Source organism: Emiliania huxleyi (genome assembly GCF_000372725.1).
Source record: "Emiliania huxleyi CCMP1516 unplaced genomic scaffold EMIHUscaffold_107, whole genome shotgun sequence".
NCBI lineage: Eukaryota > Haptophyta > Isochrysidales > Noelaerhabdaceae > Emiliania > Emiliania huxleyi.
Genome location: NW_005201984.1, coordinates 167,488 through 182,262, shown reverse-complemented (window position 1 = coordinate 182,262; position 14,775 = coordinate 167,488). Strand labels below are relative to the sequence as shown.

The window sequence follows — 14,775 nt, the reverse complement described above, 5'->3', positions numbered from 1 at the left end:
GCACCAGTGCCTCTCTCTTGGACCGGCAAACGTGGTGGTCTCGTGTTACCAATGTGGGACCAGTGCGGCATCGCGCCATCGACAGCTCTGAACTGCGCCTCACCACTGACCGGGGAAGGCCGCCAAGTGGGCCAGCACCGGTCGCATATTGTGGCAGCAGTCAGCAGTGCATGTCTGATAGCTAGAGCAGCAGCGTCAGGGTCTCGCAGGGTCGGATCGTGTCAAGCCTCTCGCCCGGCCGGCCGCGTGCAGACGTCGGCCCCTGTCTGCTGTCTGGAGTGATCTGTCGGCGGTCAGTACGACCGATCAGGTTGGAGGTTTCTGATGGTTGGAGGGTCTATCTGTATGTACTCCTCGAGATCTCTCCAAATCTGCCCTCTACTCAACCATACTCTATGAGCGAGTATGAGCGCCGGGGCCCCGTTTCCGCACTGCTGCGCGGCGCACGGTGCCTCCGGGGGCCCCCGCGCCCCCCCAAGAGGCGCCTGCTCTACTATCCCGTACCTGGCTGGCTGACGCTCGCCCCCCCCGCTCCACTTTCCACGGATCATGCCCGTGATAGCACCATCACTGCCGCCGTCCTGGTTTTGAACGTGGCAGCTAGACCCTTAGGAACTCGGTAGTTGTGACCCCCCCTGAGCGGAGAGAGAGATTTTTAGCAATACTTGTTACTGAGCGGTGAGGAGCAGGAGAGAGAGCTTTTGTGGTGTTGGTGTACGCAATAACGGGACAGGGTGGTTGTTCTCTCTATCTCCTCTTCTAGCTCTTAGCATGAGCTGCGCCCTGTGTCCGACCCCTTTTGCGCAGCAACACCTTAAACTTTCAGGCCCTCCAAATTCGGGTCGCGGAGCGTAGCGCTAGCGGCACTAGCGGAGTGGGCCCCGAGTTTGAAAAGGGCGACGGACGCTTGCGTCCTAGCCTCCAACAACGCCTCCCCGGCGCAGAGGGGCCCCCGGAGAGATGCGCAACCGCTCCACGCCACGCCGCTTGCGGCGGTCCTATTCCCAGCTCCGCTGAGGGCGCCCGTGCATTATGACCGCGCAAGATATAAAGGGTGGCTAAGGGCTCTGCCCGCAAGGCGCCCGCGTCGCAGACGCGGTACCATTGACAAATCTGCAATATACCCCCACACGAACAAATAGCAAAATCCGAATACCGTGCAGGAACTGCGTGATGTGCGCCGGGCAAGCCTTCAGCTGGTGCCAAGACATTCGTAAAATTGAAGCCAAGAACGTCCGCCAAATCCGTGCTAGGGAAAGCTGATCGAGCCCAGCGTGCCCGCGACCGCCTCCCGCGCAACACCGCCGCTGGGGACGACACGCTGCGGAATCGGATCGAGCCCATGCACGGGCAAAGAAGGACGCTGCAGAAGCGGTTGGAGAGGCAGCCGGCGTCTGCCGTCACAACGAGTCCCAGCGCTGGTTGGACATGCGCGTCGGCTCGCCCGAGGACTGCTGTCGCGACCCGTCGTGACGCAGCCTCCGACGAGCTCTGCAACCGAGAGAGTGAGGGTGCGCCTCCCCTCACTGCTGGCCTGGCTGCGCACCGCCCCACAAAGCACCCCCTCGAGCATCTCTACAAGTACAAGTACAAGGGCGACCTTCTCCAAGTCGTCAACGCGCCCGGCGGCTCCGACAAGACTTTAGCCTTGGCCACCCTCCTTGCGGAGCAGGAGGAGATCCGCTCTCGGTCGGCAACGTGGCAGCTAGTCGAGAGACTCGGTAGTTGTGACCCCCCTCTGTGCTCTGAGTGAGGACAGGAGAGAGAGAGCTTTTGTGGTGTTGGTGTACGCAATAACGGGACAGGGTAGTCGTTCTCTCTAGCTCCCCTTCTAGCTCTTAGCATGAGCTGCGCCCTGTGTCCGACCCCTTTTGCGCAGCAACACCTTAAACTTTTAGGCCCTCCAAATTCGGGTCGGAGCGTAGCGGAGTGGGCCCCGAGTTTGAAAAGGGCGACGGACGCTTGCGTCCTAGCCTCCAACAACGCCTCCCCGGCGCAGAGGGGCCCCCGGAGGGATGCTCAACCGCTCCACGCCACGCCGCTTGCGGCGGTCCTATTCCCAGCTCCGCTGAGTGCCCTTGGAGCACTTGGAGTGCAGTCATTAGCCTCACATCCAGGGCCGGGGAGCTAAGAAGCGCACCCAGCGGGCCGGATGATCGGGATCGGGTTGCGGGCAAGAGAGCCCTAGCCCCGGGGGTGCGCGTTCGCAGGGAAAGCTCGCCTTAAAGTGATCCTGCGTTACCAGTCCGCGCCCTTGTCGTGCCAGTGTGCTGTGAGAGAGGCTTGTATCTTAAGAATTCTTGGGGAGTACTTCGGCATTCATGGCCAGGCACATTATGCTCCTCGCCTCCCGTCGCTGCCCACCCTTCGCCGCTGCGCTCCGACCTGCCGGCACGCGGGCGCTCGCCTTCAAAGCGACGCACAAGCGGCAGCCCAAAAAGGAGGAGAGCAGCGGCGGCCGCGACCCGTACGCCACGCTCAAGGCGGCGATCATCGCGGAGCCAGATCCAGAGCTGTCCACGGCGATAATGGCGGAGAAGGAGACCGCAGCGGCGCGGAGGGAGAGACGAGCCGAGTACAGCCGGCAAGCCATAACCGAGGTGCGTCGTGCCGAGGCGCTCGCACGCCCGCTCGCCCGCTGAGCGCGTTGGTCTCTCGCGCGCCCACAGGTGAAGCGGGTGATGGGCCACCTGTCTCGCCTAATCAAGCTGAGACAGGCGGCGATCGAGGCGCTGCCAGAGGAGCTCCAGGAGGCTGCGAGGAAGCCCGACCTGACGCCAGCGCCGATCCAGCGCCGCATCTTCACAGACACGGCGCCCATCCCGGACTACCAAGCCAAGTTGCTACGGCGGGGGGAGGACTGACCGATAGGACTGCGCGCGCGGTGGCGATGGGACAGATGGGCTGCTGCATATCTTGTGCGCTCTGGGCGACAACTTTCGATGGAGAGACCGGTCGTGTGAGCGCTGCGCACGACGCGCGGCGCGCGGGCGCGCGGCACAGCGCGCGCCGGCCACACGTCGGCACGTCGCGTGTGTCGCTGTCGGCTCCCAGAGACGCGCGCGGACACAGATTACTATTTTGTATGCCGCGGCAACAATACACCGCCTCCTCATATGCGTCCAAAGCGGCGCGCACCGACCTCCTGCTCGCTCTCGCTCTCGCTGTCGCTCTCCTCGCTCTCGTCGCCCTCGGCCTCGCTCTCCTCCTCCTCCTCGCCGCACGCGTCGAGCTCGCCCAGCAGCTCCAGCATCCGCACCTCTCGCGCCTCGTCCGATCCCAGCGCAGCGAGCGAGTCGGTCAGCTCGTCTGCGCGGGCAGCGGTCAGCGCGCCCGCGTCGACCGAGGCGGCGCAGCGCAAGTCAAAGGCGTGCTCGACGGGAGAGAGGCCCGCGTCGGCGCGAGGCGCGGCGAGCAGCAGCTGGGCGAGCTCCTCGTGCCCAAACTCGAGCGCGTCCTCGAGCGGCGTGGCGCCCGCGCCGTTCGCTGCCGCCGCGTCCGCGCCGTGCGAGAGCAGAGCTGCCGACGCCTGCCACGACCCGAGCGACGCAGCGAGGTGGAGCAGCGTGACTCCGCGCTCGTCAGCGTGCGCCGCCAGCGCGGTCGCCAGGCTGCGCTCCTGGAGCCAGCGCAGCACGGCCTCTGCAAAGACGGCGGTGGCGCCAAAGGCCTCGCTGCACTCTGCCCACGCCTCGTCGAGTGGGGTGGTGCGAGCCGCCTTGCCGTGGGCCGCGTCGGCCCACTGCTGTGCCGGCCGCATCATGTACGCGGGCACGTCTGGCGGGAGGGCTGCGTCCGCCTTGGCGCCGGCGGCCAGCAGCAGCATCCCAACCTCCCTCGCCCGCTGCCGGGTGCCATCGTTGGCGGCCCTGGCCGGGTTCATGCCGCAGGCGTTGAGCGACGCGTTGAGTAGGGCGAAACCTCCCTCGCTGTCCGTCGCGTTGGGGTCGGCGCCGCGAGCCAGCAGCGCCTCCACGTGAGCGGTCTGCAGCTCAAAGGCGCAGACCATGAGCAGGGTGGAGCCGTTGGCGTCGCGGACGTCGACGGCGGCTCCACTCTCGTCAAGCAGCAGCTCGAGGTCGTCGACCTTGCCGAAGCGGGCCGCGATTAGTAGGCCGGGAGGAAAGGCCATTAGGTCGTGCAGACCGCGGTGAGAGAGAGCAACAAGGGAAATTTCTGTCACTGATCCTTCCAACGACGACAAGCCGCGTTCCTCGCGCGAGGAAGATTCACGACTGTTGTTGCCGTCGTGAAGGAGCCCGCCCCAAAGCGCGGGTCCCCAAGGGTGAACGAGGAAGAATTCTCAAAACACAAGCCTCTCTCACAGATGAAGAAAAATTCTAGAATGTTAACATACGCTTTTCCCCTTTTTTGACTCGCGAAGAACCTCTTTCCTCTGTCTCTCTCTTCTTCTTCTGTCTCGTGACCTTGTAGAGAGACGAGCGATTGGCCGCTTTGTGTATCTCGAGGCCTCGAGAGAAGGCCGCCTGCAGGCCTCCTCGAGGGCCCAACTAAAATTGGCTTTCTTTGGCGGGCAAGCAAGAGAGACTACGAGAAATCGCAAACCTGTCAGCAGTTCACCTACGGGTATGTATGTAGGAAGGTGAAGAACAGTCAGGCTCGGACTGGACACCGACGCGGTATGGGTGGACGCTGGACAGATGATGACGACACGCACGAGCGACACACAGACACAAACAGGGTATGTTCGAAGAGCTACATACACTGAGAAAGAAATTATGCGGGTTTGTAACGACGAAAAATGGGCGCCGCGAGCAGCAGCCGCTCCTATCCTCCTCCCCTGGCCGATCCTCCCCCGACCGACGCGCTGCCGGCGGTGCTCGAGCGGATCGCATCATCCTCCGCCCGCGAGCTTGAGGCCTTCCTCCGACTGAGCGCTCCCTCCTTTGCCGACGAGGGCGCACAAGATAGACAAGAGAGACAAAGAAGACCGGCGAGTCCTGACCAAACCAGCGGGGATCAGAATTTACATCGCCTCGCCAGGCGAGCAGAGCCACGAATGCGCGGTGGTGCACCGGAGCTACTGCGCATTCGTCGAGCACCTCCTCGCCGACGCCCTCGACGAGGTGCGCATTGACCGAGACTCCTTTGTGAGGCTCCTTTCGGACGCGGCGGACCGCGGGCTTGCAGAGGCACCCGCTCCGCCCTCGCCCCATCGCCTCCTCTCGCCCGGAGGGAGGAGCGGTGGCTCATCAGGCGGAAATGATTCTCGGCTTTGCCAGCGCCGCCGACGATTACCTCCAGTTCCGCCGGCTGGCGCTTTGCGTCCAGTCCACGCCCGAGGCGGCCACTCACGAGAAGGCAGAGGGCCCGTCCGCCCTCGCTCGCGCGTCACCAGCCACGGCTCGCCCACAGCTCACCGCGCACTAAGCCCGCCACGCCACATCCCTCACCGCAGGCGGAGATGCTGCGAGCGCACCTCTGGGGCTTGCCAAACCGGCTACGCGGATCCGTGACGTCTGACAAGGAGGCTCAGTGCACGCGAGATCACCCGACGGTGACGACTGGGGCGCCTGAAGGCATTGCGCTGGCGGCCGGTGGAGCACCGGCCCGGGAAGGGCCAATGATTGAGACCGCCGCAGGGAAAGAGCGAACGGCCAATGAAGCGGGAGCGGCAGAGCCGCAGAAGCCGGAGCCCGAAGCTGCGCCACCTGCAGGCGCGTTGCCGAACCAACCGCTGCAAGTGCCGCCGGGTAGCAAGCCTAGCCAGTCGCTGCAGCCCCACGCGTCCTTCATGACCGTGCAAAGTCTGCGGCACAGTGGCGAGTGGCGCCAGGCAGAAGAGCCTTCTCTGCAGCTCAGCCAGCGATATGCCGCCGCCATCCGCAGCCTCGAGTCCGCGGTGTGTCGCCCAAGCGCGAGCAGCGCGGAGCCGGAGCCAGATTTAAACCCGGGCTGGAGCGAGGCACCGAAGAAGAGCGGCCCGGGCAAGCTGTGGCTGCCCGAGGGGCGCGCCATTGACCCTGCCGTCCTCCGGAGGGCGCTGGAGGCATAGCGGCCGACGTCGGCCGGGATAAGGAAAGCTGCATCGGCAAACCTCCCTCGATAAATACAGAACTTTCAAAAACGACCTCTCACAGCACACACAAGCTACTCCTAAACAGCAAAAAGGTACGACGCGACACGACGGGTGACTGGGCGCGCACACACACTAGCTATAGATGCGCTAGGACACTGCATACAGATGGGGCTGGGGGGGGAGAGGGCTCTCACGCCGCGCGTAGGGCCCTTCATTCAGGGGCCTAAAGAACAGACTTGGCGCTCCCATTTCTCTCTCCAATCGACGGCGCCTTTTACGTCGTCTGCTGTGCCTCTTTTGGTACCTGTGTCGAACTCTGTGTGCATACGAAAAATAGTTTTGCAGTGTTATAATTTCATTTTTTCGTTCAAGCCCTAAAACTTCAAATCGTCCAAATTCGCGCGGGATTTTATACGCGCGCCCCCGGCAGGTCTGTTCTAGTACTGTCGTCGCGACCTCCATGCCTCTGCAGCAGGTGTACTCAGCGGGCGATCTCTGCGTTGTGACAGATTGCAATGCCATCCAGCACATTGGCAAATGGGCCGCGTTGTGACTCATGGCCGGCAAGTGGAGGTCGACATCGGGGAGGCGAAGCCTGTCAAGCTTAATCGCAATGAGCTGCGGTTGGTGTCCCTAGAAGGGACACTCGGTTGCTCAGAGGGTCGTACCAAAAGTGGTGCAAGCGGCGTCGACAAGCTCACGCTGGGTCACGGGACGGCGGGAAACACGGCGTCGGAGTGCGTGCCCCTGCCCGCCAGGGCGGAGGTGTCCACCTCATGTAGGCCAGGCCCGATGCACGGCGCGATGGATTCGCTCAGAAATTCTGAAAGCAACTTCGTCACAAAAACACTAGAACTGAGGCGCGCCCAACCTGGTCAGCCGGAAGAAGGCGCCTCATGTGTGGTGCCGTCCTCAACCCCCCATCGAGTGCAAGGCAGCAGCCACCGCCGCAATAACACACTGAACGAGCGAGGACAGCAGCCCAACAGCCCCGACGAAAACAACAACCGGCGCCCGTCAACAAGAGGACACAACGGCGGAAATGGCCCGTCTGCGGTCGAGGCTCCAGCTGAGCGAAGAGGCAGGCAGAGAGCGTCTGGCGAGAGCCTTCCGGCCGAGAGGAGAACTCAGCGCCCTCCGGCTGGCGAGGCGATCCCCGCTGAGGTGTCACCGCCTTTTGCCCTGCGCACTTCAGCGAGTCGGTCGCCTTTCCCGCAGGACTTGCTGCCGCACGTGCGGCCGTGCGACCCCTCTCCCACGCCCGACGGTAGTCCGGCCGCCGCCACTCACCAAACGCCGCCGGCCGCCGGTCCCGCTTCTACTACAGCTGGCGTGATCGAAACGGAGCTTGGTGGCGGCCGGCGGCGGCCATCGGTTGGCGTTGCTTTGGGTGCGGGCGCGGGCGCGGGCGCGGCGGTCACAGATGCGGCTGCGGCTGCGGCGTCAGAGGTGAGGGCCGCAGCGAGCGTGGGCGCGCCGCGCCTTTCGGCATACGGAGCGGCAATGGTGATGGTGGAGCCGAGCTTTGAGCGGCGCGACTTTGGACAGCGCGCCGTCAGTGCTCTGACCGAGATGCGAGCAAGGGAGAGGGAGCGGTTGGCTGCGATGGCGTGGAAGTGGTCGCAGGCACGTCGCAAGCGCGACTACACGAGCGCCGACGCGCTTCGTAGCGAGTTACGATCCGCTGGCTATGAGCCGGAGGAGTTGCTCGTGCCCGCGTCGAGCCGCCCCTGAGGTGAGATCTACGTACCACACACCATCACGCTCGGCTAATGAGAGGTGGGAGTGGGGAGGGACTCCCAGCCCCCTTCTCTTCGTCAGGAAAATATATCTTTCAAGTTGCCACGCGAGTTCATTAGACGACGACAGAGCCAACTCTCCGAGAGTATCTGCAATGGCTAATGCAGATACCTGACTCCTCCCCTACTCCTCTTCGCGGCCGTCGCGGCCGTCGCGGACCGCGCGCCGTGTGGTACCAAAAAAGAGATGTAGCCTTGGACGTTGGACCCCAGAGACGGCTATGGGTGCGCAGCCCCCAGTCGCAAGCGAGTACGATGTCGAGGGGTTTCCAAGGTAGCGCACGTTCCTAACTCGGAGGGGAAGGGGGCGGGGGGCCGGGGTTGGGGGTCACTCTTGGATCGGGGAGATTCTAGCCAGAGTACACTACCCTCTTGGATTATCGGGGGCAGAGAGTAGTGTACTCCGGTCTTCCTGTATAAGCAGCAGACCAGCAGTGCGGAAACGGGGCTCCGGCTCCACTAGTCTCCACTAGCACCGACTTCCCGATTAAATACGGTTAAATAGAGGGCAGATTTGGAGAGATCTCGCGAGGAGTACACACAGATAGACCCTCCAATGATAAGAAAATTCACCACCTCGCCTTCTCTGTCGCTCTCCTGGCCCAGGCCCATCAGCAGCAAGCCTGAGCTGTCCCAAACCGCACTTATCTTGGGTCTTCAAGCTCACACCGGCTCGTGTGATGCCACGGAGAGGAGACCCGAGAGTGTCTCCGGTGGACCCCATCCGAGGCGATTGTGAGGGCTTTCCGGAGGTCATTGTCGGTGCCATCGACTGTGTCTGAAATGTCCCGACCCACAGCCCTCATGCACCAGGCGCATGGATGCAGTCATGATATGTAGCCCTTCTCTCCCGAAGTTTGGAGCAATAGCCGCAAATAGTACTTTTTGGCACTTCATCGCGACACGTCCAGGTGCCGACAAAGCGGCTTCCCAGCTCACCACCTCGCCCTTCTCTGTCGCTCTCCTGGCCCAGGCCCATCAGGAGCAAGCCCGAGCTGTCCCGAACCGCACTTATCTTGGGTGATGAAGCCCACTCTGGCTCATACCACGGCTCTGCAGCCTCACACACGCCCGTTTCAGCCACAGACACCGCCGGCACGCACTCCCACTTCACACATGCTCAAACACAACCACCAAAGCACAACCCTTACCAGAATGGGCAAGGGCTACCATCTGGTGACCCTGGTAGCCTCTGGCTCTCGCCACTGCACTCGGCTCCTCTGCAGCGGTCTCGGCTCTCGCCACGACAGCACGCCGACGGCAAGCTTTGACGCCCGTCCTGTGGACCTGCTGTGGCCACAGCCGCCCCTCACATGCAGCTCGCACCATGACTCGACACCGGGCCCGCTCAGCTTGATCGTGGCGGCGTGTGTGAAGGATGCGCGGCCAAGCCGCTGGCTGGCGCCCCTTGAACGTCCGAGATGGCCGCAGCACAGGCCACGCCTCGCGCCGCCGGCCAAGCCCAGCGTCTCGGCGGTCCAGTCGGTCGAGCTGGCGGGGCTGGCGAAGATTTGGGGACGTGACCGCAACTCGGGCAGCGAGCGCGCGCTTGAGCTGTGCTGGACCGACGACCCCATTTTTCGGGGTGGATTGATGGGGCCACCTTGGCCTTCCCTAGCAGCTGTGAACATCATCAATGCCACCGTGGCTCTAGCCTTCATTAGAAACACGAGTGGCGTGGGATCTGCATGCAGATCTCTCTCCTCATCGCGGCCGTCGCGGCCGTCGCCGCGGAGCCGCCGTGGTACCAGAAGACGTGGTACCCGTACCTCTTCGACTGCTCCGACAGCGCCGACTGGAGGGACCAGTACGACTCTGCGTGCTCAGCCCATAGCGCAAATGAGTGCGATGTCGAGACAAGATCGGCATGCCCGCAGACGTGCGGCTTGTGCACGCCTTCGTCGCCCAAGATGGTGCGCCCGCAAACCCGCCGTCCGCCCGCCGCTGCGTCGCTGGCCGTTGCACACACACACACACCAGACACAGGCGCCAGCCCCGAAGCGGTGCCGGTGCCGGTGCCCTTGCCTGTGCACTGCTGTGGCGCCGAGGGCGTCGCCGTGGCTGCAGGTGATCGCGACGCCGCCAATCATGGCGGCCGCCGTCGCCTTCCTCTTCATCGCCTACCTCTACGTCCGCATCGACGCCTTCCCCACCGGTGCCGAGGTCGGGCTTGCGCGGGTCGACGAGCTGTCGCTCAAGATCAAGTCGGGAGCGCGGCAGTTCCTCGAGACGGGCGCGCACCACCACCCGCCCGCCCGCGCGCTGCGCTCGCGCGCCCACGCACACTCTCAACCTCCTCGTGGCCTCCGGCCGCTCCGCGCACTCGCCGCCGCCATCCCACGCCACCTCTGCCCCACCGCCCCCCTTGCCCGCCGCCTTCCGCAGAGTACGCGTACCTCACCATCTTCGTCGTGGGCCTCGCAGTGCGCGCCCCCCGCCTCGTCGCGACCGCCCGACGCACACCCGACCCGACTCCCTCCCGCTCCCCTTTTCCCAGCTCACCCTCTTCTTCCTCTTTTACCTGACGGAAGACGAAAACGCCTACACGATCGCCCTCTCCGTCTCCCTCTCGTTCGTCACGGGCGCGACCCTCTCCGCCTCCGCCGGCTGGTGGGGCATGATGGTCGCGACCGACGGCAACGCAAAGACCACCGCCGCGTGCGCCGGCGACCGCGCCAACGGCGTGCCCGGCTCTCTCAACGCCGGCCTCAACGTCGCCTTCTCGACGGGCGCCGTGATGGGCTTCGCCGTCGTCGGCGCGCGCGCGCCATCCTCCTCCCGGAGGCGACGTCGCGCCCCTCTGAGGGTGAGAGGGTGTGGTCTCTAGGCCTCGGCCTCGCGGGCGTCTCGACCGCCTACGTCGTCCTCTGCTCCATTTACGGCGACGACGACCAGGCGCCGCCCGGTAGCCCCGAGAGACGCTCAGCGTGCCCCTGCTACTGTCCGCGCGGAGAAGGGGCGAGCCCGCAGCAGAGGGGGGAAGGCGCCGGCCGAGGCTCGCCGAGGCTCCGCCGCCCACGCCCCACGCCCCCGACCGCAGGCGCTGGTGATGCAGTGCCTCGCCGGCTTTGGCTTCGGCGCTTCGTCGATTGCGCTCTTTGCGCGCGTGGCGGGAGGGATCTACACCAAGGCGGCGGACGTCGGCGCGGACCTGGTCGGCAAGGTCGAGGCGGGGATCGACGAGGACGACCCGCACAACCCGGCCGTCATCGCGGACAACGTCGGCGACAACGTCGGCGACGTGGCGGGCATGGGCGCGGACCTGTTTGAGTCGTACGTCGGCTCGATCATCGCCGCTGCGTCGCTCGCCGTCACCCAGGCGCAAAAGGAGGGCGACACGCTGCAGGGCAAGAGCACCCAGGCCATCGCGCTCGCCTTCCTCCTGCCCGCCGTCGGCATCGTCGCCTCCACCATCGGCTTCTTCGCAGTCAACACCAGCGCGCAGGGCAAGGGGTGGGACGTCCACCTCGGCAGCCGCACCCCTGCCGCCCTCTCCACCAGAGGGGCGGAGCCGGCCGTGGCACGCCCGTGACGCGCCCGCGACGGCTGCTCCTCTAGGCACCCTCATGTGGGCCCTCGAGAAGGGCATGTACCTCGCCGCCGCCCTCTTCACCGCCGGCGCCTACGTCTGCGTCGTCCAGATCTGCGGCCTCGGCACCAACATTTTTGCGTGCGTCATCATCGGCCTCGCGGCGGGCATGGCGATCGGCAAGGTGGCCGAGCCCCCCCCCCCCCCCGGGCTCTCGGCCGGCGTGGAGGGACGCCGTTCACACCTCACCGCGTGTGAGCAGGTGACCGAGTACTTCACCTCCTTCGACTTCGGCCCAGTCATGTCGATCAAGGATCGCGGCATGACGGGCCCCGCGACCGTCGTCATCCAGGGCCTCGGCGTCGGCATGATCTCGTGCGTGCCGCCGACGCTGGTGCTCTCGGTGGCGATCGTCTCGACCTCGGCGCTCGGCGGCGCGTACGGCGTTGCCATCTCGGCGGTGGGCATGCTCTCCACCCTCGGCATCACCCTCGCCACCGACGCGTACGGCCCCGTCGCCGACAACGCGGGTGGCCTCGCCGAGCTGTCCCACTTGGGCAAGGAGGTGCGCGACATCACCGACTCGCTCGACGCGCTGGGCAACACGACCGCCGCCACGGGCAAGGGCTTCGCCATCGGCTCCGCCGTCCTGACGGCGCTCTCCCTCCTCTCCGCCTTCAAGAACAAGATCAACGACCCGACGGGCTACGACGTCGGCGACCCTGTCGTCCTCTCTGGCGTCCTCACGGGCGCGATGCTGCCGTACCTGTTCGCGGCGCTGACGATGATCAGCGTGGGCAAGGCGGCGGCCGAGATCATCTCCGAGGTCCGCTGGCAGTTCAAGCACATCCGCAACGCCAAGGGCATCTCGCTCGGAGAGTGCATCCGCGTCTACACCGAAAAGGCGGAGGAGTTTGGCGAGGGCGTCTACCGCGCCGCGCCCGAGGACGAGGTCGAGCCCGACAGCGACAAGTGCGCCCCCCCCGCCGCCCCGCCGCCCCGCCGCCCCGCCGCCCCGCCGCTCCGCCGCTCCGCCGCCCCGCCGCCCCTCGCCCCGCCGTTCCATGGAGGAGCGGGCCGGCACTTCCTTCCGGCGCAGGTGCGTCGCCATCTCGACGCGCTCGTCGGTCCGCGAGATGATCGCGCCGGGGGCGTACGCCGTCCTCGCGCCGCTGATGGGCGGCTTCCTGGTGGGGCCTCGCTTCCTGATGGGCCTGCTCGCGGGCGCCATCACCTCGGGCTGCATGCTCGCCATCATGATGGCCAACGCGGGCGGCGCGTGGGACAACTCGAAGAAGCTGTGCGAGAAGCTCGGCCTCAAGAAGAGCAAGGACCCGGCCAAGAAGGAGCAGCAGAAGGCGTGCGTCGTCGGCGACACCGTCGGCGACCCGTTCAAGGACACCTCGGGCCCCGCCCTCAACATCCTGATCAAGCTCATGTCGATGGTCTCGCTCACGGTGGCGCCGCTGCTCAAGGACCACAAAGACTACGACCACTGGGAGTACGGCCTCATCCCGACGGCCATCTTCGTCGTCCTCACCCTCATCCTGGGCCCGATGATGAACATCCTCACGTGGGACGACCCGCTCGCAAACATGGTGTCGGGCGACGCGCCCGAGGACATGGGCAAGGGCTCCTCCTCGCGCAGCTACGAGCCGCTCGGCCTCCCCACCACCGGTGCCGCCTCGGAGGCGGCGCCGGAGGCGCGCGAGCCGCGCCGCCCCCCCTCACGCGTCGCGAGTGTCCAAAATAGGCAACCGCCGGAACACGGTCTGCAAGGTCATCGGCCGGCTGCTCGGCGGCGGCGGCGGCGTCCACCAGAACCTCGTCACGCCCTGAGAGGTGGCCGGCCGCATGGGGCGAGCTTGCCCGCAGGGCGGGGCAGGCTCGACGGGAGGGGGGGACGGGTCTGCTGTTTTCCATGAGCTACGCGGCAGTCACGCCGTGAGGTGCGTGCGCATGGTGCGGATGCGCGCGCCCCGACCGACATGAGCTAGTGTGACATGAGCTCATCTGGCTTTGTGCTCATCTATTACCTACGTGGGGTGGGGAGGCTATTGGAGTAAGGTTGGCGCAGGGGGAGGTGTCAATCACGCTCCCGGGACGCCGGAGAGATCGGGTTGGTCTCCCCCGCCTAGCGCCTTCAGCCCTGACCCGACACGGGGACGCCACCACCCTCGCCCAGGGATCTACAATGCTGTCTTAAGGTCCGACAGGCTCGGCACCGGGCACCGCCTCGGTATACAAAATGCGCCTGCGGGCGGACCCTTACAGATCACAGATCCGGTCCATTTGTGAAAAAAAGAAATGCGCCTTGCGTCGGAGGGCTTCGCGGCCAAGGGTGGTCCAGGTCTCGGCCGCCTACATGGTTTTCGTCGCCGTCCTGCGCCGCACTGCAGGCGGCTGCGGCCTCAAGGTGCCGCGGCGCACGTCGGCGGACCTCTTCATGCGGGACGCGCACCTCAAGTGCGTCTCGACCTACCTCAAGCCGTTTCCGCCGCACCTGACGCAGTTCATCTGCTTTGGGTCGTCGTCGCTCGTGCAGCGGCGGCGGCTGTCGGCGCTGCCCGCGGCGGCCGCCGGCGCGGCTCCGGCGGTCGACGCGTGGGCCGAGCGCGCCGCCGCACGTGACCTGAGTGCCGCAGAGTTGCAAGTGCAGCTCGACTTGCAAGCGCAGCAGCAGTCAGAGGAGGAGGGCAAAGCAGCTGCGGCGACGACGGCGGTGGAGGAGGAGGAAGTGCCGCTGTACGGCGGCGGTGCCGCGCCGCACGTCGCACCGGCGGCGCCGCCGCCAGCCAAGAAGGTCGGGCTGCATGCGCTGCGGCGGATGTACGAGTCGGGCGAGCCGCTCTCGGTGCTCACGGCGTACGACTACCCGAGCGCGCGGCTGGCGGACGGCGCGGGCGCGGACGTGCTGCTGGTGGGCGACTCGCTCGGCATGGTCGTCCTCGGCCAGGACGACACCACCGAAGTGACCGTCTCGCAGATGGTCCATCACTGCCAGGCGCGCTGCCGGCATATCTCGGCGAGATCTCGGCGATGCCTCGGCTCTACCTCGGCGATGCCTCGGCTATACCTCGGCTATATTTCCCAGGCGGCCGCACGCGGCACGCGGCGCGCCCTCCTCGTGGCGGACTTGCCGTTTGGGGCGTACCTCACGCCTCAGGCCGCCGCTTCGAACGGGGTGTGTGCGGCTCCCGGGCAGAGCCTAGGAGCACAGCGCTCTCGCCGACCCGCGCCGCAACGCCCCGCGACGCGTCCTCCGCAGGTGCGGCTCGTCAAGGAGGGGCGCGCCGACGCCGTCAAGCTCGAGGGAGGGGTGCGCGCCGCCGAGCAGGCGCCTCCTCCCCCATCTCAACGCGGGGGGTAGGGAGCGCGCTCTAGGGGGGGTTTGGGGACTCCCCCGG

The 14,775-nt window shown here is 65.8% G+C and overlaps 4 protein-coding genes across 4 annotated transcripts in view; 3 read left to right on the top strand and 1 right to left on the bottom strand.

Moving 5' to 3' along the window:
* Positions 1-2,321: 2,321 nt before the first annotated feature.
* On the top strand, positions 2,322-2,864 carry EMIHUDRAFT_223001 (hypothetical protein; the record flags this gene model as incomplete). Its single annotated transcript, XM_005792512.1, has 2 exons — positions 2,322-2,600; positions 2,670-2,864. 2 exons carry the CDS (start codon positions 2,322-2,324, stop codon positions 2,862-2,864), a joined length of 474 nt encoding a protein of 157 aa, XP_005792569.1.
* Positions 2,865-3,300: 436 nt separating this feature from the next.
* Positions 3,301-4,132, bottom strand: EMIHUDRAFT_223000 (hypothetical protein; the record flags this gene model as incomplete). The annotated part of the gene is made up of 2 exons (XM_005792511.1): positions 3,301-3,309; positions 3,344-4,132. The coding sequence occupies 2 exons, from the start codon at positions 4,130-4,132 to the stop codon at positions 3,301-3,303; spliced, it is 798 nt and encodes a 265-aa protein (XP_005792568.1).
* Positions 4,133-9,511: 5,379 nt separating this feature from the next.
* Positions 9,512-13,518, top strand: EMIHUDRAFT_439740 (H+-translocating pyrophosphatase). Its single transcript, XM_005792510.1, has 10 exons — positions 9,512-9,752; positions 9,907-10,072; positions 10,225-10,262; positions 10,337-10,595; positions 10,667-10,734; positions 10,880-11,309; positions 11,398-11,552; positions 11,631-12,340; positions 12,468-13,045; positions 13,122-13,518. Exons 1-10 carry the CDS (start codon positions 9,528-9,530, stop codon positions 13,205-13,207), a joined length of 2,715 nt encoding a protein of 904 aa, XP_005792567.1. The 5' UTR covers positions 9,512-9,527; the 3' UTR covers positions 13,208-13,518.
* A 197-nt stretch (positions 13,519-13,715) lies between these two features.
* EMIHUDRAFT_439738 (ketopantoate hydroxymethyltransferase) overlaps positions 13,716-14,775 on the top strand; it is a 3,580-nt gene continuing 2,520 nt past the window's right edge. Inside the window, exons 1-3 of the mRNA XM_005792509.1 lie at positions 13,716-14,372; positions 14,463-14,552; positions 14,637-14,705. Coding sequence (XP_005792566.1) covers positions 13,734-14,372; positions 14,463-14,552; positions 14,637-14,705 — 798 coding nt within the window. The 5' untranslated portion in view covers positions 13,716-13,733. The remainder of the gene's footprint in view (positions 14,373-14,462; positions 14,553-14,636; positions 14,706-14,775) is intronic.

Bases quoted from the DNA above. Each gene is read 5' to 3' on its own strand.
- EMIHUDRAFT_439740 (XM_005792510.1), top strand. From the start codon at position 9,528: ATGCAGATCTCTCTCCTCATCGCGGCCGTCGCGGCCGTCGCCGCGGAG. The intron at 10,263-10,336 runs GTGCGCGCCCCC...CCCTTTTCCCAG, and splicing joins TCTTCGTCGTGGGCCTCGCA to CTCACCCTCTTCTTCCTCTT. The intron at 11,310-11,397 runs GCAGCCGCACCC...CTGCTCCTCTAG, and splicing joins GGGGTGGGACGTCCACCTCG to GCACCCTCATGTGGGCCCTC.